Source organism: Emydura macquarii, unplaced genomic scaffold, assembly GCF_026122565.2.
Source record: "Emydura macquarii macquarii isolate MOO-44397 ecotype Brisbane River unplaced genomic scaffold, CSIRO-AGI_Emac_v2 contig_968, whole genome shotgun sequence".
NCBI classification, from domain to species: Eukaryota; Metazoa; Chordata; order Testudines; family Chelidae; genus Emydura; species Emydura macquarii.
This window is the reverse complement of record NW_027131105.1, coordinates 20,242,199-20,268,182: the sequence shown is the minus strand read 5'-3', so window position 1 is coordinate 20,268,182 and position 25,984 is coordinate 20,242,199. Positions and strand designations below refer to the sequence as shown.

At 41.2% G+C, this 25,984-nt stretch overlaps 1 protein-coding gene across 1 annotated transcript; it reads left to right on the top strand.

The window, feature by feature from the left end:
• Positions 1–1,504: 1,504 nt before the first annotated feature.
• On the top strand, positions 1,505–24,663 carry ARL8B (ADP ribosylation factor like GTPase 8B). The gene is made up of 7 exons (XM_067544401.1): positions 1,505–1,794; positions 12,303–12,383; positions 15,409–15,482; positions 15,915–16,008; positions 19,838–19,905; positions 20,188–20,258; positions 22,665–24,663. The coding sequence occupies exons 1-7, from the start codon at positions 1,672–1,674 to the stop codon at positions 22,712–22,714; spliced, it is 561 nt and encodes a 186-aa protein (XP_067400502.1). The 5' UTR covers positions 1,505–1,671; the 3' UTR covers positions 22,715–24,663.
• The last annotated feature ends 1,321 nt before the right edge of the window (positions 24,664–25,984 follow it).

Sequence of the window (25,984 nt, the reverse complement as noted above, 5' to 3'; positions counted from 1 at the left end):
TCCATGGCAGTGTGGGGGTAAGTAGTATAGGGGATTGGGTGGGTAGCAGTGTGGTGTAGCAAGTGATGGCCAGTGTTGCCAACTCCCATGATGTATCATAAATCTTGTGATATTTTAGGTTTAAAGCCTTGACCCTGGGAGGCAAGTGACTGTGAAAATCTTAGCGTTCCTTTTGGAAAAAAAAGTAACCCTAATGATTCTGGAGAAAAGCTGGAAAATGTGACCCAAGTGCACCCTAGCGGCACTGAAAGCAGAAGGCAAATAAAAATAATCCACAAATTATATTTTATTTTTTCAAAATCTCATGATTTTTAAGACAGTTACATAATTTTGGGGTGCCTGACTCCAAGTTTTTGAACATTTCGAGTAAGCTGGAGAATTCAATTTTTATATTTTTAGAGTTTTGACGGCTAATATTGATGTTTATTTTAAAGCATTTTAAATTTTTGTAATTGATTTAAATTTTCACAGTTGTGGGAAATTATGGGACAGGTGTCATAATGGGGGGGGGGGGGGAAGGGAGATGTGTCAGACAATAATTATTTAATGACCGCAGACAGTGATAGTCTAAAAGTTAAAGCTTTATTGCCATTAAAACACGAATAGTTGAAAACTCAAAATGAATATCCCTAAACCAACGCTAGTAAGTTCTCAAGCAGCATTTTTCTTACTTGCCTATCTGTAAAGCTCCATTATTATCTACGGAAATACTTGTGTGTACAGTGACATCAACATCGACCAATAAAAATCGAATCCTTCCAAGCCTAAATATGAGGTATGAGGGAGTGGGATGGGGGCAGTGGAGCTATTAGAGGGTGAGTCCTGTCAGTGCTTTGGTGGGATAGCAGAGTGAGGGTAGAAGGGGTACGGGGTGGCAATGGGGCACAGAAAGGGTTAAGGTTAGGCCCACCCTGCACTTGCCCCAGCCCCTATCCCCATATCCCTGTGCCAGCCCCTATCTTTGCGCCAGCCCCTATCCCAGCCCCTATCCCCATATCCCTGTGCCAGCCCCTATCTTTGCGCCAGCCCCTATCCCCATATCCCTGTGCCAGCCCCTATCTTTGCGCCAGCCCCTATCCCAGCCCCTATCCCCAGATCCCTGTGCCAGTCCATATCCCTGCCCCAGTCCCTATTCCCATATCTCTGCACCAGCCCCAGTCTTTATCCCTGCCCCAGCCTGGCCCCAGTCACTAATCCTCTATGCTTGCCCCAGCCAGCCCCAGCCCCAGTCCCTATCCCCATATCCCTGCCCCTATCCTTGGCTTTGCCCCAGTCCCAGCACTTAACCCAGCCCCTAACCCAGAGCCCTTCAGGGGGCCGCTGGGCGGCGCTGGCCGGGCACGCGAGAGGGAATCCTCCCCGGGTGCAGCGCGGGCACCTGGCCGGCAGAGGGCGCCGTAGGCTGGGCTTGAGGCTGCTGCCGCCAGCCGGGCCGCTCTTGTTCCCCCGGCCGCTGTGTGGGTCAGATCCGACCCGAGCCGTCATATGACCGCGGCGCGGCGAGCAGGGCAGCGTTGGCCTTGGTCGTCGGAGCCGCAGCCGCTGTCCGCGTGAGTCGAGCCCGTGCCGGAGGGGCCGCCCGCCGCCGCCAGTCCCCGAGGGGCCGGAGCCAGCGCTCGTGCCAGTGCCAGTGCCAGTGCCGGAGGGTGCCCGGCCCGGTTCGCCGCTGCGATGCTGGCGCTGCTGTCCCGGCTGCTGGACTGGTTCCGCTCGCTCTTCTGGAAGGAGGAGATGGAGCTCACCCTGGTGGGGCTGCAGTACTCGGGCAAGACCACCTTCGTCAACGTCATCGCGGTGAGCGCGGGCCGGCGCGCGCCCCCTCCCGCGCGGGGGTCTGCCCCTTGGGTGGGGCTGGGGGAGAGTAGAGCGTCCAAGTCCCTTGGTCTGTCTTCTTGCGGGCTGGGGGGGTGGGGTGGGGTGGGGGGGGGGAAGGGTAGAGAATCTAAGTCCCTTGGTCTGTCTCCCATTGGACCCCGGGGGGGGGAGGGGTTCTCTGGGCCGTGCGGAGGTACTGGGGGGAGAGAGAGTATAGGAGAGAGTCCAAGTCCCTTGGCCTGTCCCCTAGTGGGTGGGGAGGGGGAGGGTGTCAGCAGGCCTGGCTCTGTGGGTGGCTGTTCGGGGTGGGGGATCGGGACAGGCTGCTGTTCTCGCCTAGCTTTAGGTGGGGTTGAGGGTGGCTGGAGGGTGGCAGGGAGCTGGCTGGCAGTGGGGTGGGGGGTGGCTGATTCTTTGCTCTGTGTATAGGAATGGGGGGGGGGGGTTGTGGGAGGGGCTCTGCAGACTGTCTTTTTGAGCAACCTAAGGGCGGCGGGTCTGAAGACCCAGCTCTTAAAAGAGGGGGAAGCAGCAATTCACTGATGCCAGTGGAAATCTCCACTCTGGCTGGTAGGGAGAGCCCTGCTTCCTATCTGCTACTCCTACAGGCCTTGCAGCAGCTCCATTACTCAGTAATGGAAGGCTGATCACTATCTCTGAGCAGGGTTTGGTACTCACTTGTCTGAGCTTTAATTGGCTTTATAATTAGCCATAATCTACTGCTCTCTCAAATCTCTGTAATATACAGATCTTTTTGCATTTTGCAGATCCTGGCACAGAATCCTATATAACATTCATGCAATGTACAGATGACTAGAATAAAATGGACATTCTGTGTGTTGTGGTTTGTGAGATAAAATACTGGCTGTATTAATTCTCTCTATATAGCTGATGATCCATCATGCACTTTCCTTAAAATTAAGGCTGCTGGGTGGAGGAGGCCTCATTAGAACAGTAGCTACAGAATGGTGCTATGTATACTAACTAATGTAGCATAGTTTGCTTGACATGCATACAGAAAGTCTCTACTGACAGCCATATTATTGACTATAGCATAGCTTAACGAAATGGTTTTACGACATCTTTCCACGTCATGTTATCTAGACAAACTGTGCTAACAACCACATAATGTGAAGAGTGCCTTCAACCACTTTCTTCCATTTTATTTCTGGTAGTCTGCCAATAAACTGCTTAAAGCTGCTTTCTTTTCCCCCTGTCATGAAGGTCCTGCTCCTGATTCTGTACTCCCCTCCTATTTCTCCACTCTGCTGCTTATTCCCATCCGCTAAAAATATTTGGATTCCAACAATCCATACCTTCTTCTGCTAACAGAGTGTTTTAGGGCATACACCTATTTTTCTGATTAGTCAAAGAAAATCAATACATGGGTCATTGTTGTTGTCAGAGGAATTCACAGAACCAATTATCCTTCTGAGGCCTCCTGTGTGAAGTTTCTTGTGAATGTCACTGAACAGGAGACGAATGACTTGCCTGAACTACTAAATTGCATATGTTTCCTTTGGCTCTGCTCTTGGTACTCCCTACTGCAGTTGAGGAAGGCTTTGTATGACTTGGTGTTTTCCCTCACATGCAATAAAGGACATAACTGATAGTCAAAGGCTATCGTTATACAGGGAAACTGAGGCAAGAAACCAATTTGGGGTGTTTTGGGTGGACATGACAGTCACTTGATACACTCAAGAATTCAGTGCAAGTTGGATAAGAATCTTATTTTGGTAGAGATGCAAGCTAACGTTTTGGCTGCATAAGAGTGGGAACAATTTGATTCTTGTACAGCCACACAGATTTATTTGCCCACATTTATTTTACCTTTTGTATGTTCTGTTAATCCTGGATAGTCCTCACTTCTTAAGAAACTACTTACATCGCACTTCTGCCAAAAAGCCTTTTCATTGATTCAGTACTATCCTGTAGCTGTTTTTTAATATATTAGGACTTTCAGATAGCATATTCATCAGGTCCAGTAGACCAGACTGTCCCTGAATGTGTGTAAGGCTTAATGCAACTGTTGGGCACTTTGACGATCTTGATGCGTTTCAGATCTTATGTTCACAATTTACTGGTTGTGAAATCTAAGATCTGCTTAGATAAGTGTTTATATTTTACTCTTTGTGCGTGTGAATGCATGTGTGCCGCCCCAATCAAAGTTTTGTTTTGACTTACGTGTTGGAAAGGAAACTTGATTTACCAAGTTTTCAACTTGCAGATGTTAATGAAGAATTTAGATCTTGCTCAGTAAATATAACTGACTTTCTCATATTCTGACAGTTATATTGCCTAATCAAGAATGTCAGCTCTATCTTGATGTCCTGCTAATACTCTATAACAAGGACACTCTAGTCATTGGCTAACACTTCCTGTATAAATTCAGCCTCTACTGCCTTGCTTTCTAAGCAGATCTGCAGGACTAAGCTGTTAGTGTTTGGGGGAGAGGCATTTTTTTAGTAGAGAAAGTGGTGGCCCTCACAGTTGCACTGGTTGTCTGGTTCAGCCATCTGAAAGCAGAGGTTTTAAATGATTGAACAAACTTAAGACAGGCCTTGCAATGCTAGTCTCTCCTGTGCGTCAGGACGCTATCAGTAAATGGCCAGTGCAACAGGTTTAACTTTGGGAGATGTCTGGCCTACTAGGAAGTACCTTCAGTTCTGTTCATTCTTAACCAGCACTAGTGGTCTTGGGCTGCCTCTAGGCTGTTACATCCAAACTTGCTCTAGTGGTGAAGGGGGGAAGCCATGGGATGACAGCAACAAGGAGATGAAAGAACAAACAGCATGTAACTGGCTGAAGTGGTAGAAGTACCACTTACTGGGAGAAGAAACGTTAAGTAAATACTTTCCACCTACCAGGGCAAAAAGGTCTACCCTGTGTCTGTTTGAAGATCAGAAGAATGTAAATCTTACTAACAATTGCCTAGTCTTTGGCTTTAAAGTACTGAAGCCTATCTGGGTGAACACTGTTATTAAATATATATACTTGCAGAACTGTTTGAGTGAAAATAAAACAGTTTTTGTTAGAACCAGTGTGTTCAAAGTCTCTCGTGTGTTGTCACTCTTGCTATATAGTAGTAACAGCTGCTTTTAGAAGCTCATTATCATGCAGCACTGGCTACTTTTACCACTTCTAAAGCACTATAAAAATAGATAATTGTTTAACTTCTTCTTTGAGATTTTAATGACTAAAGGGAGATGTACACATTCTAAATAAAATCATATTGTAGAAGAAGAATAGAAGTGAGAGTCAGTAACAGTTGACCCATGCCAGAACTGCAGCACGTTTCCATCTTTATCTGACAGAATAGTATGCAGCTTGTTCTATTTTCCAGCAGTGCCATATGTGTAAAAGTTTTGAGATAGGTCAGCAATAGATTGTTTTGAAGCATTTGGACAGGTCTTTTGACTACTTTGGGTTGCTAAGGTAAAGCCACTGCCTAAAATACAAGCAGAATCTTGCAGTCTGACTTCAGTTTTGTAGAGTAAATTTCAAGGTTTTAGCATTGATTACATGTCCAAGAATTTTGTATGGTTTGGGAAAAGTGTCATAACCATGTCCCTGGCAGCTCTTTGTAATGTAGACAGAGCATGAAGGTTTCTTGTACCAAGCAGATTCCTGTAATTACTTGTATCTGATTTCATCAGGTAACATGTTTAGTGCTAGTTACTCACCAGTTTGAGCTGATTGCTAATGACACTTAAAATGGAAAGTGAACCAAATAAAATAAGTCCTGTTCCAGTGTGATATAATGGAAACATCCCTCCTTTTCCTGTAGTTAATAGCATCTTTCTGTGATACATGGTCTTTAACTACCATGGCTCATAGACCTTCCTTGTTAGGTATGTACATTGGGATTTAACCAGTTTGTAGTAAAGTCTGATTATAAACTCTTGTAATGAAATTTTTTTCAGCTTCCACTTGTCAAATAGCACGTGAGGCTGAAAATGTAGCAAAGCAGCCACCTTCTTTGAAGATTCCACTTTAGTCACTGTCCCTTTAATTAGATGCTAACCTAATGAATATAGTTTTCCATGTGCATGAGTAAACCTGCTCACAAGGGAGAGCATCGTTCCATTATGGGCCATACTTTCCAGAATGTGAAGAGGCCTATGGATTTTAGATTTAAGGCCTTTTGCTGCAATGTAAGCAGTTGCAATCTGACTGAATTTTACCTTGAATTTTAATTGAGGACTTCTAGTGTTCTCTGTTCACTAGGCTCTGAAGCCTCTTCTGTACTGTCTTAGTAACTCCTGCTGACTCCATCTCTGCAGCAAGTGTCTGTTAACTGTCTTTCGTCAGGCTTACTGTCAGAAAGCTGCAAGTCATACTCTTACTATAGCTGAGTGGGTAAGACGACCAATCTTCTTAATCATGTGACAGTTGAAACACACAGAGGATGTGAGCGAATAGATCTTGTACAAAGCTTGAAAGTCTTGAACCAATTTTGGCAAATATAGTTTCTACCTTTGAACTTCAGCTTCCAAAAGCTACTTCATGCATTATATTCGACGGACTTTTATTGTAAAACTCCTATCTGAAACTTGACTGCCTGATATATGATCCAAGTTGTTAATTCACATACTTGCCAAATGTTCTGGTTCCTGCTGACTAGTAACTGGCTGTTAATGAAAGCATGTAATCCTCTAAAATCCAAGGTTTAGTGTTCTCTTACTATACCTTTAAACTAAGCTGCTAACAAGACATTAAAAACAAAACTTTCACTTATGCTGTTTCTACTGTGTCTAAGCTGAATGAAGAGCATTAAACACTGACCCATTCCTCCTCCTTTGGTGTTGCATCCAAAATACATCAGCATTATGGAGAAGTTTTTTAAACTGAACTTTAAAAGACTAAACCTATAAGAGATTAAAACCTTCTTACAAATGTAAATGTTGGTGTTAAATGATCTGACAGTGTTCCTTTAATGAGAGAGAATTTTGTGGCTTCAGTTTCTGGACACTTGGTAACTTAAACTTTTTGGATTCAGCCTCTGGCTATGAAAGGGGTCTCGGTCCATGTGAGTTAGTCAGGCCAGAAGAGGACACCACATCATCTAGTCTGACCACCTGTATATCACAGGCCGCCAATTCCACTAAGCATCTGCACATGAAGCCCCCAGACTGAAATTAGATTGAAGTATTACAGCCCACAGGAGATAAGACTATGTGCCACAGGCAGAGAATAGGAGGGACCAAGATGCACCAGTGCTTATGGCCCCCCACAATGACAGGGAAATTAAGTGAAGAATACCCAGATAATCCTTGCAAGTGACCTACATCTACACATTCCAGAGAGAGAGGTGAAAATCCCCAAAAGTCATTGCCAATGACATGGGGAAAATTCCTTCTTTACCCCACATGTGGTGATAAATTTGACCCAGAGCATTTGATCAAGAACCAGCCAGCCAAGTACCAGAGAGAGAGAGAGAGAGAATGGTTAATACCACCTCAGAGCCATGCCCTGCCTTATCCAGTGCTCCATCTCCAGTCATGGCCATCCCTGATTGTGTCTGAGAAAGGAGATGAAACAAACTACCTGAATATATTTGCATGGGGAGAATCCCTTCCTGACCCCTGCAGATGGCCATCTGAAATCCTGAAGCATGAGCTTTTAGAAACGTAAGACATAAATGAGAAGTGATCCTCAGGACTACTGAACCCTGCCCTTTACCATCATAAGCAACCCTGTCATACAATCACACTCATAAATTTTTCCATCTCTGAACTGATCCCCTATGGCAGCAGTTCCCAACCTTCTCAAGTGTGCAGACTCATTTTCAACCTCCAAACATGTCACGGACCACCACATGCTACTAGTTTTATTTGAAATTGTACATTTCCTTGGTGAGGATGTTTTTCTTTTCTGCAGACCCCCTGTAGTAGCCTCTGGGTCTGTGGACCATAGGTTGGGAACCACTGCCCTATGGCGATTTTTCCTTTTTGATTTCAGCTAGGTGAGGGGGTGCTTAGTATTGATGAAAATCAGGTCTTGTGTGACCTTGGGCAGGGCCACATATCAGGATTGGCAGGATTGAATTATTCTTGTGCTATTTTCTAAGCCACTAGTTCCCAAGCTTTTTGTTGAGACAGTGCACCAACTGCACTTTGTCTCTTCTTGCATTCTCCCTCCTTCCCCCACCCTCCGCATCCAGAGTCTGTGTAACTATGGATGATGAAACTTGTGGGAAGGTTGGTAGAGGAAAAGTTAGGAAATATGGTCAGATAAGGTTGTTGAGAATTAAAGTGCAGTTAGTTTGCCTAGCCCACAAAGCAAATTATAAAATGCTGAAACTCAAGCTAGAAATGAATCACCTGCACTGATACTTGTGACTTGCCTAAACAAGTCCTATCCTTTAAAACAAATTTGTACCCTAGTTCTGGTTTAGAGACTCCTACACTAGTGACGTAATGTAGAGTAGTTGCTTTGGAAATGTCATCTGAGGCAAGCATCTGCCGCATGTGTACACTTACCTATACGGTGCTGTACAAATGAGTCATTATCTGAAAGAGCCTCCAACCTAAAGGCACAAGTAGAAGTTGAAGAGTGTAGTGTAATACCTGAAATGCTTAATGGCATAGGAGTGTCTTTAGAGCATCTTGGATGAGAGGGAGACTAACCATAACTTTCCAAGCATAGAAGGCAGCATGGAATAACGCAGAGTGCAAAAGATTAAGGGAGCAGTCATGAGAAGGTTGGGTGGCGTTTAAGGAGTCTAGGAGTTGAGGTATGGGAGTGGGTTGAGTTGTGCAGAGCTTTGAATGCAAGGATAAAAAGTTTTCAGCTGAATAGAGAATTGTTGACGCTCTTGATTATTGGAGGGGATCTATCTCCTCTCTTAGTCAAAGTGCAGAGTTGGCAGCAACTTGATTTTGAGGGGAATTTGTCCTTTCTCACCTCAGCAAATACTCATAGGTACTGGTTTCCCATCCTAATATCTGTCACTACAGCCATCAGAGTATCACCTACACTTGATTGTGCTAAAATGATTGGCAGTGAAACTGTAAACATTGTTCAGTTGTTAAATATAACATCATTTTTATGAGCTGTTGTCTTACCTACCTATAGACTTGGGCAAATATTTTCAGTTTTGGATTGGTTTCATGTTTTGAAGCCTTCTTTTGAAATGTAATATCTTTAGGCCTTTTTAAAATGAAACCAAAAGGGCAGTTATGCACCAAGTTACAAGGCCACATAATTCTGCAAAATATGGGACCCTGCACATAATGTACTGGATGATTTCAGAACTTGATCATTTGATTAACTTGGCTAGTTCTACAGAAGTAAGCCATATTAAGGAGACATGGCCACCTGTGTTCTGGGTGAGAGCAAGTTTCAGATGTAAAGGGCAGCATGGAGGAAGGCACAGATGACCTAAAGAGAGCTGTGAAAAAAAGAGTTGAGCAAAGTTGAAGGAGACAAGTGATGAAGATCAAGGTTGGAACCTTGTGCATTGTAGCAAGCAGTGTGGTCTTGTGACCTTCAGAGAAGACAGACATCCATTGCAGTTTCAGGCATCTTTTACCTGCCAGACAGAATATTGCTGCTTATCAATTTGCTGCACCAGATGTACTGTCAAAGAACAGCTTTTTACAAATATATTGAGGCTGTTTTTGCTTGCATTGCTTAAAGAATCCCACCACATTTTGAATATACTTAACAAATGAGGTCTGAGTTGTATTTCAGAGTTGTTCATTATTAGCTTCTTGCTGTCTGAGCCAGTAGAGTACACGTTTCATCTGATGATTAGGGCTGATTCCTTCCTGCGTGGATAGTGCTACTAGAGAGAGAGACTCTTTAGTATGTAGGAAGTAGGGTAAATGGGTCTCTAGGGAGAAGTGAAACAGAGTGCACAGTGTGTGTGTCGGGGAGGGGGCTAATCATAAAATGTAGAAGGAAGAGGAAAAGAACTTAACCAGAAGACTACATACACAAAAAGGCCAACCACAGACCCCACCCTTTCCTATATAGGACTAACAAAGCAAGTAACAGCTTTAAAAATATCAAGATGATGTTACAGTATAGAGCTGTTTCATTATTGAAGGAACTCTGGGATGTGGTTTTGGCACAATGTGGCTTTGGGGGTGCCAGGTGTTCAACTGAGTGGCTTGAATAAATGTCTGAAGCCCTGGCCAGCATCTTCAAAAATAGGTAGTAGTCTCTGGGTGCTCAACTGAGAGGCCTTAGGAGACTGACTTTCACAAAATGTTGAGCACTCTGTCATGCAGAATGGCTAGTAAGATTTTGATGTGTTGCAAAATAAGTACCAAATACCCTGTTGGGTGAGAAGCAGCTGGAATGATGAGGTTGAATTTCACTGACCTGCTCGTACAGCACCTCAAAACTATAAGACAATTCTCACTAGTAACCTTGTTTCTAAGTAACTGACACAACAAAAGTAGTTTCAGAGTGAATGAAAACATGAACCATCAATGGCTTGAAAAATCAGCAACTTAAGCCTCCACTGACAGGGCATCTTACAGGCAAAATTTTTTTAGACTCACTTTTAATTGCCAGTCTCAACAACCTTCCAATTATATAGTAAAAATAGCTTCAGAATTATGCTATAAAAATGTCATTGACTTTTCTGGCCGTAACTCACCTCTCAGGAGACCTCATGCAGTATAAATAGAATCTGTAAATTTACTCCAGTTCATTACCCAAGTTGCCCACTCATTCATCTGTCACTTAAACTGTATTTTGCTTTAGAGGTTGGTCTCTTCCTCTGCATTTCAAAGTTCAATAGTAGAGTCAACATACAACAATTTTGTAACTGCAGAGCTCATTCTATATGAAAGGAGGAATCTCGTGATTCCTGGTCTTGAGGTCTTTCTACAGGAAAGACCTCAAAATCAGTCAGATGAGCAAAGGTGAGTTTGCAATAATCTTTGTTTAAAAATCAACATAAGTAACGATGTGTTTTTTGTGTTTTCTGTCTGTGAATCTGAATTTGAGGCTTCTGGTTGCCTTCGTTCATTGGTTCAATAATGGGTAAATGCAGTGCTGGAGGAAGGGACCACTGAAGTGTAGAAGGAGTGTAACTCTGTAACTGGAGAACAGAAGGATACAAGGACTGGTGTTACAAGTTGATCATTATCTTGGGACGTTACCTTGTGAACCATGTTTTAAAGCAGTTCTAATTCAGATGCTTTATGGAGCTGTCCTAAGTAAGATTACAAGACAGTTGAGCTACTTAGTGAGTCAGATTATGGAAAAATGTGTGCAACTATTTTGAGGCAAAATGCTACTGATGAGATTGGATAGCTTAGAGTAATGAGAAAACGTCACATCTGAGACTGATCCCAAGTGTCACTGATTTGGTCTGGTTGTAGTGGACGCTGACACATTTCACAAACTTACCATAGCCAATACTTTAGCAGGGACTTCCAGTCTGGACGAAATCATTTTACTTCTGCAGAGGTAAACTCCTAGTTAAAGTTGAGGCAGAATAGTCTGGGAGATAATCTGCACTATTGCCACCTATATCTTTTTTTTTTTTTTTTGGATAAAGGCCTCATTTCTAGTATCATGTAATTTAAAGAGCCGCTCTGGTAACATAAGCTAACACTACTGATAAAAGTAGGAGTTACTTCCTTTAATAGTAATGATATACTATTTTATACATGAACATCAGGTTTCTTGTAAGACAATGATCTGTAACTGATTTTTAATATTAAACAGCAATGCACAATACCATGAAGATTCTCTCAAACCTTTAGTCACACTGAAATCCTCACTTGCTGTCTGCAGATCTTGACACACCCCACTCCCATTTTTGAGTACTACTGAAACTGCAATTTGAGATCCAGTTTTGTTTCCCATGAGGCTAAGAAGTCTGTGCAAGTTCTTCCAGTTGCCATCCTGTTTCCCCAGGGAGTTGAAGACGTGTGCGCGCATGCGCGTGTGCTGAAAGCCAGTCCCACTGGAGTTGACGCCCTCTGTACGTGTTGCCCAATTGAGTGCTTTACGCATCTTAGGAAAAAACCTTTGGCACTAATATTCCAGAGTGATGCAGTGAGGTTCCCACAGCACACAGAATACTAAGCTCCATCACGAAAAAGTGCTTTCGTGCTTTTTCTTGCAGGACTCTGTATAACCGATGCATTGAGTTACTTCACATGGCTTAACATAAGCCAAGCATTTTTCCTCTGATTTAGCTTCACACATGATACTTGCTCACTACACAGTCATTCTTTTGACTTTGAATGAAACATTTCCGAATAGGCCTGAGGGAATGAGTGAGTGTGAAATCATGGTTGGAAATGAGAATCATTAGGCCTTCATACAAAAATTAGTTGTATCACCTATTTTCTCTGGTATTGCATCTATAAAATTCTCTCCTTATCCGAGGACAGAAGTAAGGTTTTTAGAACCATGGACTCTAAACAATGCCAACAGTCACTGCATATATGTGATTCTGTCTTTAAACATTCTCTCCTTATTCTGACAAGATCTAATACAAACTCTCTTCTATTCAGTCAGGTCAATTCAGTGAAGACATGATTCCTACAGTGGGCTTCAACATGAGGAAAGTTACTAAGGGTAATGTGACGATAAAGGTATGTCAAGAACATTCTGCTCTTGTGGGGGCAAAAGCGTTAAATAGCTTTTAAAAGGATGCTCTCAGATTAGCTTTCTCTCTGAAATGAACCCTTAGACTGACTTGAGAAATTGACCTTTCACCAGTCCAGCTTTGTTTTGTTTTACCATCAGTTAGGCCAAAAAAATACCAGACAAGCCTGTTTTGCTTGTTGGTTCTTAGTCACCAGTATAATGCTGCTGTGCCTGAGTTGCAAACACTGCAGGGAAATTTCTAATTAAATTTTTGCTCCTGAGGCATTTAAAAATGCATAGAAGGATCAAACTAGAACCTTCTGTTAAACTTCTTCTTCAGGCTTAAGAGCCCTTCTATATTCAAGTGGAATGTACAACTGTCATGGTCTATTATGACTATATTCAACTATTTTCCAGTGGATCAGTAGGAATAACTCATACCTAATGTTCTTGCATGAATAACAAAAATGTAAATGCTCGCTTCTCTCCATGCAGCATTCAACTCTGTATTAAATCAAAAATATGCCAGAAATGTACAGGCTAAGCAATGGAACCACTTAATTCTCTGGAAAAGAAATTTTGAAACAGGACCTAAATAATCTTGTGTCTAATAGGAATCTAATATCAGTTTACTCACTTCTGAGACCGGAATTTGGAATGATGTGGGGATAGGGGAAAGGTGTTAGCTCCTCAACGGGGCAAAAGGAGGGAGAAGAGACCTCTCAAAAATAATTTTCACATTTGAGAGCCCATCATGCTACTGTTCCCAAGCTAGCAGAAAATGGGTGAAAAATCATATCACCGATAAATTACATTCAGAATGCTCCATATGACTGAATGGTCTAGATCTCCCGTCTCCCCATGCGTAGTTACATGATGACTGCCCCACTATGCTGCTGTTATACTTCTGTTGTCTTGCATCTGGACTGTTATGGCATATGTGGCCTTGTGTGACTCATCTTTTTAAGATGTTATCCGCACTCCTGAAGGATGCTTCTATATAAATAAAGGTGTTCACATTAGGTTTTGCTTGGTTACCATCTAGAACTGACAATTCTAATCTGTCCTAGTCCTTTCATTTATAGATAACAGCATCAAAATATTTATTCTGAAAAGTTATAGTTATATCAAAAGCTGTACACTCCAGAGAACATATGGGCCATACATGTTTATATATTAAGTTACTTCTCTGCTTATGAGTACTGTCAATGAGACTTCTCAAACTTACTAAATAAATGTTTGTCTATAAATGGGGCAACCTTTCCCGCTTCCTTTATCCATCCCACTGCTATGGTACTCAGAGTAAACCTGTAACTATTAAAATGACTTGCTCTTCCAGTCTTGGGCAAGTAAGTTTATTTTACATAATTAACAAATTGTAAAACCTTCTGTCCATCTACAGCACTGTAAAGGAAACACATTCTCAACTAATTAGAAGCTATGAAAATACCTTGTAGTAAGTGTGATGTAAACTCTGCTAGCAGAGCAGGAATCCATGGATACTAGACTCACTTGGACAAACATGGCACCCAGTTTTCAGAGGGTTGGGGCTTCTGACAGCCTCTTGATATGGTGTCCTCTCATACTCGCTCAGTCTCCCAAAACACCAAGAGTGTAGCAAACAGATTAAATATTTTTTGTCCATAACACTGCATGGCTTATGAAATTTTACATGTGTACACAGCTTATTGTGGGGGAAAAAAACATAGTACTCACAAAGGTATTCTAGCTAGTGTGTTGTTTATCCAAAACTGTCAAGTGACTAATTGCACTTAATACACCCTGACTTACAATCCTGACCAAGCCTTCCACTCTCTTTCTTGGCGCTTTGATTTCTCCCTGTTCTCCTATTTCTTGAGAAACCTGCAAGCTTCAGACCAGGTGGTTTCAATTGCAACTAATTCTTCAAATGGCCCACAACCTTATACCCCAAGTTATGGTGGCTGCTTATACTGTAAGAAGTAAACTTAAAAGGTCTATATTCTCAAATTGATACGTTACCATGACATCTTAAAACTCAATTGGGAAATGCAAGACAACCTTAAATCACAACACTCTACTGCAGAGCCCACTTTTACCCTCAAATCTATGTGATCATCATTGTACAGGTTCATGGATGAAGTGACCCCTATTTGAAAGCATACATGGTATAGAAAACAACACTGATTTGAAATGTGGATGACTTAAAGTTCTTCAACTTTTTGTATTGATTTTAAACCTCTAAAATTATTAAATTTACTGGCTCTTGCCCTAAGCGGCTAGCACATAAATACTGCTGCACTCTGCTTAATCAAACGCTCAACTATGGAAACTTTCTGTGAAAGAACACCACAAAACTATTGTTACCTCAGTTTTGTCAGTCTGCATTATTCAAGGGTCCAGTAAATAGTTAACTTTTAACTGAGAAACATCATTCTGTGAAACTCTTGTAAATTGGTCTGTAGACTTATAAAGCTCAATCACGTGAGTGTGAATTTAAGTGTAAGACTTTTTCTCATACATATTCTGCTGTAAAGAAACTTTATTTCAGGAGGTGCAACTCAGGAGTAACTTTTCCTTTGCATATGCCAGAATTCTTTTTGTCAATTCTCAGTGAGACACTCACTCATGCAAATAGCTGACTTGAGTATGTATGCTAACTGCACAGTTGCATACTCTTGCACATGGTTCAAAAATATGAAGACAGTGCATCTTCCTGTTCTGTTGTGCTGGACAATATACAAGTTTTGTGACTTCTGTGAATTTTTTTCAGGTATCAAGCTTTGAGATATAAACATCTGTGTTTTTACTTAGTGTTTTAAAGTAGGGGAGACTGTGGATAGGTGACCTTGTTGACTATATATAGGACTTTCAATGCCATTACAGTGGAAATAGCCTTCATATGAAAGTTACTGAGAAGATGTAAGGATCACATACTTTCAAGCACTTCATTTCACCTGTTTTTAATAGTTATTTTATACTGTGCTTCATGACATGTTTAAATTTTGACTGAACATAGTACCTGGCTAAACTTGCTTTTCCTTTTCTAAGATCTGGGATATAGGAGGTCAGCCACGATTCCGAAGCATGTGGGAGCGATATTGCAGAGGCGTGAATGCTATTGTGTAAGTGTAGACTTTGTCAGGCTGCTCTCATCATCTGTAGATGTTCTTCCTCTTTGCAGCTGAGAAATAAGTTTTTGGGTTGCACTTCAGTTTGCAAATTAGTGTTCTGTTTTATCTTAAAGTTCTGTTGTAGCCACTCTGAACTAGCTTTTGAATGGTGTTGGGAATTAAGGCCAGATTGAAATCATCTGCACGATCTTACAGACAGTGTGTCTCAAAGCTGGTATGCTTTAAATGTGAGAGGTTATCGGTCTCTACTTGGCTAACCAGTAGCTGACCAGTATTTGGGGCAATTGCCCCCTCTGTAAGACCTGTGTATTTGTTCGAACAGATTATCCTGAAACTTAATAAATGTACCAGTATCTTAGTTTCTGAAGCTTATTAAACCTGCTTGAGTTACTGAATAACTAAATTTCCAATATCTTTTTAAAGATATATGGTAGATGCTGCAGATCGTGAGAAGATAGAAGCCTCTCGAAATGAGCTGCACAACCTTCTAGACAAACCGCAGTTACAAGGAATCCCTGTAAGTAGTATATTCTGGCTTTAACATTGGATACTCTGAATGAGAGAGAAAAGATAGGTGAGGTAATCTTTTATTGGACCAACTTCTGTTGGTGGAAGATACAAACTTTTGAGCTACACTGAACTCTTCAGGTCTGGGGAAGGAAGCAAAGTATCTGAGGTAAATACAAGTTGGGACAGATTAAGTAGAAACAGTAATATAGTTGTTGTTGGGGCATTTTATGCAATGGATGAGGTACACCACATGTGAATGGCCATGTGTAGGACCCAGGAATTTTGAAAGGTGTGTTGGGGGTACTGATCATCATAGCAGGGGAGAGAAGTCTGCAGGTTTTGCATCTATTCTGGCAAGATCTGATGCCACTTTGAGTTGGTGTGTCCTGGTCTGTGGGAAGCTTGCTTCTGATGATGAATTTGGCAGGATTGGGGGGAGGGAGAGGTTGTTTGAAGGCCAGAAGAGGGGGTTTAGGAAAGATTTCTGTCACGCTGTGGTCCCCATCACATATTGCCTGTAATTGTTTGATACTGTGATGCTGGCTGACCAGGTGCCAGCTCATGCCGAGGCCCCTATGCCTCACTGAACACTGACAAATGCACAGCTGGAGACCAGTCTGGTTCACCTGGGTTAGCATTGTTAAAACAGATAAGTTGGTAAGAATGTGTTTAGTGTTTACACTTGAAGAAATGCTTGTAGGATGCTGCATGTGTTGATCTCAATTATAATATCTGTAGCCTATGGTATAAAATTACAGCACGTGCATTGTAAACCTCTGTAATCGGGTAAATCAGGAAACCGGAAAGAAGCATTAATTAATGCAAAGTGCTAATCCTTCACAGAAGAAGGCCTGCTGAAACCAAGGGGACTTCTGTGACTCCATGTTAAGGTTGTTGTAGTGCTTGAGGAGTTCACACTTGATACTTGGTTGGTGAAATCTAGATATAGAACACACAACCAGTTGGGAGTTTGTACCCTGTTTCTTAATAGTCTGACCTGAGGTTGGCACTTATGGTCATGAGCCTCTCCAGGCAGTTTGACAGAACTTGATATGGGTTCCAGTGTGGACTGTTAGGTAACAACTAGGGGTATGTTGTCTGAGGGTTTTTTCTTTATTGAAGCAGGTTCCTGGGGTATTTGAATGGCTCTTTCCATGATGTGATCTACTTTTCTGAAGTGTCCTTTGTTTTGATGAAGGTGGTTTTAAGTGTGTATCCCAGACTTTCTCCTTGGGAGTATTTTGTGGTATGTGAGTGCCTGGCTGTAGATAAGACTTCTGGGCGTGTTTGGAGTGGTTGCTGGATCTAGGAAGGTAAGTGTGGTGATTGGTGGGTTTCTTGGGTTTACAGCTGTTTGTAGAGTTCGATTGTTTGAGCTACTTGTGGTGTCCAGGAAGTTCATGTTGGTGTTGGAGTATTCTGGAGAGTTTCATGGATGCCTGGTGGTGGTTGAAGTTGTGGTGGAAAGCTGAGGAAATTTAGGTGTTCTGTCCAGAGGATGAAAATACAATTGATGAAATCTCAGGTACATCATTGACTTCATGGTGCAGTTTTCCAGATGTTCTTCAAGGTGGCCCATAAAGAGGCTGGTATATTGGGGATCCATCCTAATACCCGTGGCTGCTCCCATGATTTGGACAAAGTGTTTGTTGTTAAATGTGCAGTTGTAGGTAAGAATGAAATGGATGAGCTTGGTGATGTTTTGGGTGGATTTCTGAGTGTACATTATCTTGTGTGTATAAGGCAGACAGTGATGCCATGGTATTGAGGGATGTTGGTGTACAGGAAGGTGAACACCTTTCTTGCCACCATGGATGTCTCAGCAAGGTTGTTCATGTTGTGGAGTTTCTGGAGGAAGTTGGCAGTGCTGTAGAGGAAGCAGGCTCTTTGTGTGGTGAGTGGCCTAAAGATGGTTTCTATGAGTCCTGATATTCTTTCAGTAAGAGTGCCATGGCCAGATATGATGAGTCTGCTGGGATTCCTTTGTTAGTGGATCTTGAGAAGCATGTAGAAGGACTCTGGGTTGGTTTGTGGGGGATGGGGAGGTATGAGGTAAAGATTTCGGGAGGAGGATTTGATATCTGTGAGTTCTTGTGTGAACACATCCTATGGTGTGATGTCTTTACATTCTTTATAGATGGTCTCAGTTGTCTTTTGGCCGTGTTGACCTAGTTATCATGATGTAAGTACTACAATAGTGCCCCTTTGTCTGCCGGCTTGATCACTCTCTGCTGGTTGGATTTCAGGGACCTTGCAAAACCTGCAGGCATATCTCCACTGCTACAATGATCAGTACCTTCCAGGATTGATGGGTCCTACACATGCCTATCACAACATGTGGTATGCCTCATCCAGTGCATTAAATGCCCCCAATCATGACTATGTGGGTGAAACCAGACAATCACTATGCTTCTGAATGAACTTGCACAGAAAAATAAGACACACATTGGTATCACCTGTGGATGAGCACTTTTTCACAAAGCGATCACTCTAGATCTGATTTTTTTCAATATTTATCCTCAAAGGAAACCTGCACAACATGCTCAAAAGGCAAGCTTGGGAACTTAACTTTATAAGTCGGCTAGACACCAAAAAAAAATGGACTTAACCGGGAGTGTGTGTGTGTGTGTGTGTGTGTGTGTGTGTGTGTGTGTGTGTGTGTGTGTGTGTGTGTGTGTGGGGCTCATTACAACAATTTGTAACACACCACACTGCCTGCTGCCCTTAATTGCTCTCTTCATTTTAAGTGATTGCTTCCAATGTGTGTGAAACCTTCTGCTTAACAATCTGTCCCAACTTGTATTTACCTCAGACATGCTTCTTTTCCCTGGACCTGGAGAAGAGCTCTGTGTAGCTCGAAAGCTTATACCCTCTGCTAACAGGAATTGGTTCAATTAAAAATATTACTGCACGCACCTACCTTGTGTGTGTGTCATCCTGGGACCAACACAGCTACAACACTGCAAACATACTCAGTTTCATGCAGATTTCTATGCAACTTTAGTAACTTCAAACCAAATGTAAGTTACGCAAATTTGTAGATTAAATCTTAGAACCATTAAGCAGATAAAGTTGGTTCTTCCTGGTAAAGTTACTTTAACAAACACTAATCTCCTACAATGCCTGTTCTAGCATTTTACTTTGCATTTTTATAAGGCACCTATCCCATGCGTTAGGCACATCTTCCTCAGTGATGTCTGAATTGTTTTTCTTCAGCACCTACTACAAGTATACCTTTTAGGGCAGGGACATATTTACCGTGTACAGTGCCTAATGCAATGGGGGCTTTGATCTGGCTCGGACCTCTAGATGTTACCATAACACAATAATAGTCAATAAATTACAAACGTGGTGCAAAGAATAATCCACAATTTAAATTTAAACACAAGCAGAGGTCTGGGAAAACTGGTACAAAGGCAAACCCAGTAACCGGATAAGCAAGCCATTAGAAGAATCCACTCCTCTAATCCAATAATGGAGGGCATGGTGTGGGGGGGATTGCAGACATCCAAGAAAGAGGAGCCCTAAAGCACAAGAAACTGAAACAGGACAATCGGCAGGTCCTAAAGACAGCCAGTAAGCACTTGAGTGGACCTCTGGAAGGGGCTTTCCTAATCTTGTCTTGAGGATTCTCTTTTGAATTTAGTATTCTAACAGCTGAGATGTTGATAAAATAGATGGAGGGAAGGGGCAAACACTGGAATACAATTTATTAAAAGATCTCTTGAAAGTGACACAGACCAATGTTTTGTCTCCCTGTGTTCAAAGTGAAGCATACATCCCTACTTGAGGGTTGCCTGTGGTTGTGCTGTAATGCTTATCACTGTTTGTTTTAGGTTCTAGTACTTGGAAACAAGAGAGACCTTTCTAATGCTCTGGATGAGAAGCAGCTAATTGAAAAGATGTAAGTCAAAGAAAATGTGATTAAGGGAGAGTCTCCTGTAATTTTAACTTACTGAATTAAATTCATATGGATGTCTGTTTTATGCCATAGAAAATAATTGGCAAATTTCAGCTTATTGCTCTGGTGTCTTATTTACAGTTGATGGCTTGAAACATGGTAGAGAAACAAGCTCGAATATAGTAGGTTAAATGGTAGTGTCCAGGAAATCTCAAAATGACTAATGTAAAATGAGATCCCACTTTATTTATCATCAAATGTTACTACGTATCTTTTTTCTTTCAGGAATCTGGCTGCTATTCAGGACAGAGAAATTTGCTGCTATTCAGTTTCTTGCAAAGAAAAGGATAATATAGGTAATATTTAATCCAGAAATGTCAGTTTAAGCGAAAAATACCTTTTGTTAAACTGGAAGTAGGCACACTCTCTACCTCTTATCGGTGTTAGACATAGGCAAAAGTCTGTGAAGTATAAATTAATTATAGTAACTTTCCTCAGTGTCATTTTAATATAAATAATTTTGTCACTTTGGAGGAGTTAAGAAGCACTGAAATTGAAGCATTTACAATATTTGTTTCCAGTCACTGAAATGAAGTTTATTGCAGTACTCCAGCTAGTCTCTAGTTACAAGCTGCAAACTAGAAATAGCAAATTTATCTAGAATACTCCTGAGTGAAATCTTAAACTAATCTTTCAGATATGAAATTTATCACCAGAACTGTAGCTAAGTACTAGTGCTCAGGAAACTGGTTTTATGCACACTTATCCAGATTTTATCAGAGGAAATAAAGCTTGAATGCGTAAAGGCTCAAATTCCTTATTGCATAACATCATTTATTTGGTGCAATAGTGGGTGGTGGTTCTTTTGTTTGGGCTAGATGCATCAGAGGGAATATGGAGGGAGAAGTGTGCAATCTGCTTTGCTAGTAATAGAATGTTAGGTGTTCCACTCACTCTACAGGTATATGAAGGTCAGCTGGTTAAGGCTGTAGGCTGTTACATGATCTTAAATGACTAGTGCTGCAAGTCATACAGGGCTGTTGCATTGTCAAGATCTGGGGGAAGCTAGAATGTCATGGTGACTTGACCATACCTATTATCTCACTAACCATTCTGGGTAACTGATAACCAGTACATAAAAAGATGTTTTTATGCTTAGAGAGCAACTTCTTTATCATTGCCTTTTTATAATATTAAATTAACTTCAAGTGGATGTAACTAACTAACCTTTATCTTCAAACCACATTTTCTGGCATCGGCCGTTCCAAACCAGGATTCAGACATAAGGATGTTAATGTAGATTACCTGCAAGGTGTCACACCAATAAATTTGGTGTCCTGCCTTTGTATTTCTGGCTGCTGATGTCCATGTATCTTCTGTGCTTCAATCAGTCTTGTGATACTCAGAGAGTTGACATGGATAAGAATCCCTTTGGATTTTCATTACACTCCCTGCTTACAGCATTGGAACAGGGACAGCACATAGGCCTATAATGTCAGCTGTCTAAATAATCAAAAAGGGTAAACTTCAGAATACAGATGGGTAAACTGAGAATACTGGCTCAGTCACAGTTAATTAGGTGTATAAGAGTAGGATGCTCATCTGATTCCCAGCGTTGTGTGCTTGAGGCTTGTGTAACTGACTAAAGATGGTCTTGTACAACTGATAAAAATCCAATGTGTGTGTGGAATAAAATAAGCCTCTGGCTTCAGTTCTGTTCTGTTACCTTTATTTTTTTTAATTTACAGAGTTTGTTTTGGGGATTGCTTAATGCTAGGGTCCCAGATGTACCCAGGCACTTTTTTTTCCCCACTGGCTTCTTCATATTAGGTGCTGTTAAAACTTGCTGATTTATGTGGCACTTTGGGGGTATAGGAGGGGGCAGCAGGACCAGGTACCAGTGAGTCTCCTGTAACAGAAGTCTCATGTTGGTGAATGTGAGCAAGCTGCCACTCCTCTCTTCTGAGTTACAACCTCCCACAAAACGAGAACAATTGAGTTAAGCTTGCTCAGCTAGCAGCAGGTTCCTATAGTACACTTTACTTTGTTACGTAAACTGCTCCCTTTTGCCTTCCTGTGCCTTGTATCTTAGAACAAGATGACAAGCACCTGCCTGAAGTGTACAAGTTTCATGTCTTTCACCAACCTTTACTGACCTCTCCAGGCTAAATGCTTCTGATTGGCTCAGGAGGCTAAGGTCCAGAGAGGAAAACAGGATTGATGAGGGCTTTTGTGCTAGATTAGCAAACGCTGTAGTCAGGGTGGGTGTTTCTTGTTTTCTAACCTTCTAATGCATCTGGCTTGCTCTGATTACGACAGCATGTTAGCCAGTTGACTTAATTCTCTCCATGATATCTCTTGTCTTTCTGGAGGCTTCAGAGTCTCTTTGTAGTTGACCAACTGGCCTGGAATATACCCTCAGATTGCTTTCCCCATGTTATAAATTGTCCAGTGTGGAACTTCTCCAAGCAGTTGCATGAGATCATGGTGAAAACGGGCACTTCTTCCAAATTTGAATGCTAAAATGTGCTTTCTCCCTTCAAGGGAAGACAGCACATTTTAATTTCCCATACAGACTCCCTCTGGGGGAGGGAATGCATCAAACCTGTGTCCATATTGAAGGTTCCTTTCACCTGTGTACTGAGAATAGGATCCTAGAAAAGCTTTCTTTTTGATATGTTATAGATGGTTTTCAGTGCAACTTAAATGTTTAGTTGTATATGAAAAATCTTACACCAGTGAATCTTTTGTTTTCCCTTTAGATATCACGCTTCAGTGGCTTATTCAACATTCAAAATCTAGAAGAAGCTGAAGTCTTCCTGGAATCTCCCAGTTGGCTATAATCTCAGAATTGTCCACTCCCTCCATGATGAATTACTACCCAAAAGTCCTCTTGTATCCAAGAAATGGCCTTTTTCAGTTCATTTCTCATGTGCACTGCTGAAGACACATTCCTATTCCTGTCACAAAGAATCAACTAGAGTTGTCATGATGAAGTCAGCACAAAAAGGTTTATTTTACAGCCATCTAAAGGGGGAGGGAGCTCTTTTAAAAAAAATTCTGTACCATATTAAATCAAAGTACTTTTTCGTTCTGGTCTTTCTGGGCCAGGTTTTTATATTTGATTTCCAGAAAATGTTAAAATGTATTTCTAGTGCTTAGTGGCTTGAAGATGCTGACCCTGGACAGCAGTAAGATTCTAGCGCCATGTAAGGCATTTAGAAAACCTTTAAGCATCACATGTGGGATGCTCACTTATTTTTATCTCTCAAAGGCATGTGAGTGAGGTGTGTATTGTAAGAATTAGAAATGGAAACTGTCTGCATAGGTGAGCACTAGGTCAACATCACTAATTCTTCTACAGTCGAGACTTTCGGTAGGTACTTTTAGACAGCACCTTTCTGATTCATTAGAAAAGCCAAATTTTGTATTTGTGCAGATGATTACTTGTGTCTTCCTTTTTGTTTAACATTTTATAGGAATGGAAATGGAATATTTTACTAAAAGCTTTCAATGGTTGGAGCATTCTAGCAGACAAAACAAATTGTGAAGAATATCACTTTGTTCAGAAATGCATTATTCTATCTCCAGATGCTTAAATTATCTTTATCTGAAACACCAGAACAAATCTGAGCTGCTGCATGATACTCAAATTACTTTATTCTAGTAACCCAGTCATACTGTTGACTTTCAGCACCGTACCTGTGTAACTTTCTAGTCTGTCTCTTGTTCATGGAATAGCTGGGCACAGTTTCATCTGGTGCAATGGAATATCTAGCTATTGTGACAACTCTAGACCTGCCTGCTTTCTCAATGTAATCATGTGCAAAGTCTACAGGTTGTAAGTTGAAATTTTAGTGTGTCTCAAAGCACAAGAGAGCCAATGAATTCAGCCTGTTTCTTGATTAGCTTCTACAGTATAGAGAAATATGTATAAACTAAAGATTGTTACATGTCTTTGTAGCTATACTTTCTCAGTGACTTCAGTATATTTAAAGGGACAGACTCATCAAGACTGGTTTGTTCGTATAGTAATGTTAATGTAGCCCACTGTAGTGTATACAAATACGATACACCTGCTTGTGTTGCCTCACACTGTGTGTGATTCTTTTAAGCAGCACCTAAACATAGATTCAGATGGTGCACTTTCAGAGCCTTCATTTGTAAACACTTTCATCCATCACGTAATTAAGACAAACCAGTTTTAAGTTAGATTGCTATGGCCTTACTGTTCTGTACCAACTACTGCACTGTGCACACACTACATGTTGCCTCCATTCACAAACCTAGCTTGCATTTTAGTTTTTGTCGTTTCATTCTCTGAAGCATGGTTTCAATTAATCCCATACTAGTGTTGGTGCTGTAGAGAAGGGTATATTAACTTGCTACTGTAGGCACTAGTTCACCGTGAACTGCTACAGTTACTTTATTTAGCAACTTTGCTTGTGCCTAAAATAAGGAAACTGAACTAGAATGTGTGAATCTTTCTGTGGGGACCAGGTCACTGTTTAGTTAACTGGCCTATAGCTGAACTTAATGTGTTTGGTGTATATCTACTTGACTGCTTTTAGAATTTATGGCATCCAAACACTACTACCAACTGTTAACCTGTGCATTAATCTCTGCATGTGAACAACTTATATAATAACTGAACTTTGTAAATAAGTGAATTTTTTTATTTCGGTGGATGCATATTGTTGGTTTATTGCTCTTCAGCTTTATTCAATAAACTTACATTTTGAGGGTTGTATTGACACTTAACTTACTGACTCATCAGTTATAGTCTGTCTTAATGTCTTTCTATGGGCAAATACTAATTGTATTTTGACCTCTAAAATTAAACAGGAAGTCAAAATACAATAATGATGGACAACATGCAGTGGTGCATGGCGGGAATGGGTGGTCAGTCTGAAACTTGCCCTGCTCAGCTCTTCCTTGTACCTAGAACTCATAACTGCATACTTGGATCTCTTTTCAGACCAAGTTCCACAATGTCAGATTTCTAAACCTGTAACAGTTTGCTGAACTATGCCCTATTAAAGGGCAGTTTCTGCTGAAATAGGACTTGTCAGTTCACTCCGGGGGAGGGGGAATGAGAAAACAAGCTTCTGACCATAGATCTGTCTGCTGCAGAACTTAAAAGTAGCCAATCTAAGGCAAAATAATTCTGTGTCCTGGTAATGCACTTCGACTTTGTGAAGAGGGTATTTTCCTTCACTATTCAATCCTAAAATAGAATAGCTGGTTGCTGTTCTAGGTGAATTATGCAGTAGGTAGGCTGGTACAGCAAACAATGTAGAATGATACAAAATTTAATATGGCACACATCTTAAAACTGCCTGGCTAAAATACGTCTCAAAATGTAAGGAGCAAATCATACAGGTGAGTGTGTTTCTTGTGAGGGTCCCCCACAGACTTTTTCATCCAAATGTCATGCAGTACCAAGTCAAATGCCTTATGGAACTCTAAGTATATTACGTCAACGCTATTACCTGTATCAGCTAAAGGTGCAATCTTATCAAAAACATCAGGTTAGTTTGTCATGATCTGTTTTTCCATAAACCTATGTTGATTGGCATTATTGATATTACCCTCCGTTACTAATCCAGTCCTATGTCAAGCTCCATTATCTTGTTCAGGATCATTGTCAGACAGACAGGTCTATAATTATCCAGATCATCCTGTTGACCCTTTTTAAACATTGGCACAGCCTTAGCTTTCTTCTGGAGCTTCCATGGTATTCCAAGACTTAATTGAAAATCAACGTAATGATTCAGCAGGCTCCTCAACCCTTTTAAAATTCAGTGCAAGTTACCTCGACCTGCTGATTTTAAAAATGTGTCTTCAATAGTTGCTGTTTAACATCCTCCTGAGGTACTAGTAGAATGGAACCAGTGTCGTCCTACAATATGATTGCCTCCTATCTTTTTCCAGTTACAAAACAAATATTAAATACTTCTGCCTTTTCTGCATTACTAATTCTATCATTTCCATCTAGTAATAGAGTAATTCCATTGTTAGGATTATTTTTGTTCCTAATATATTCTTTATTGTCCATAACTTTGCAGGTCATACATTTTTT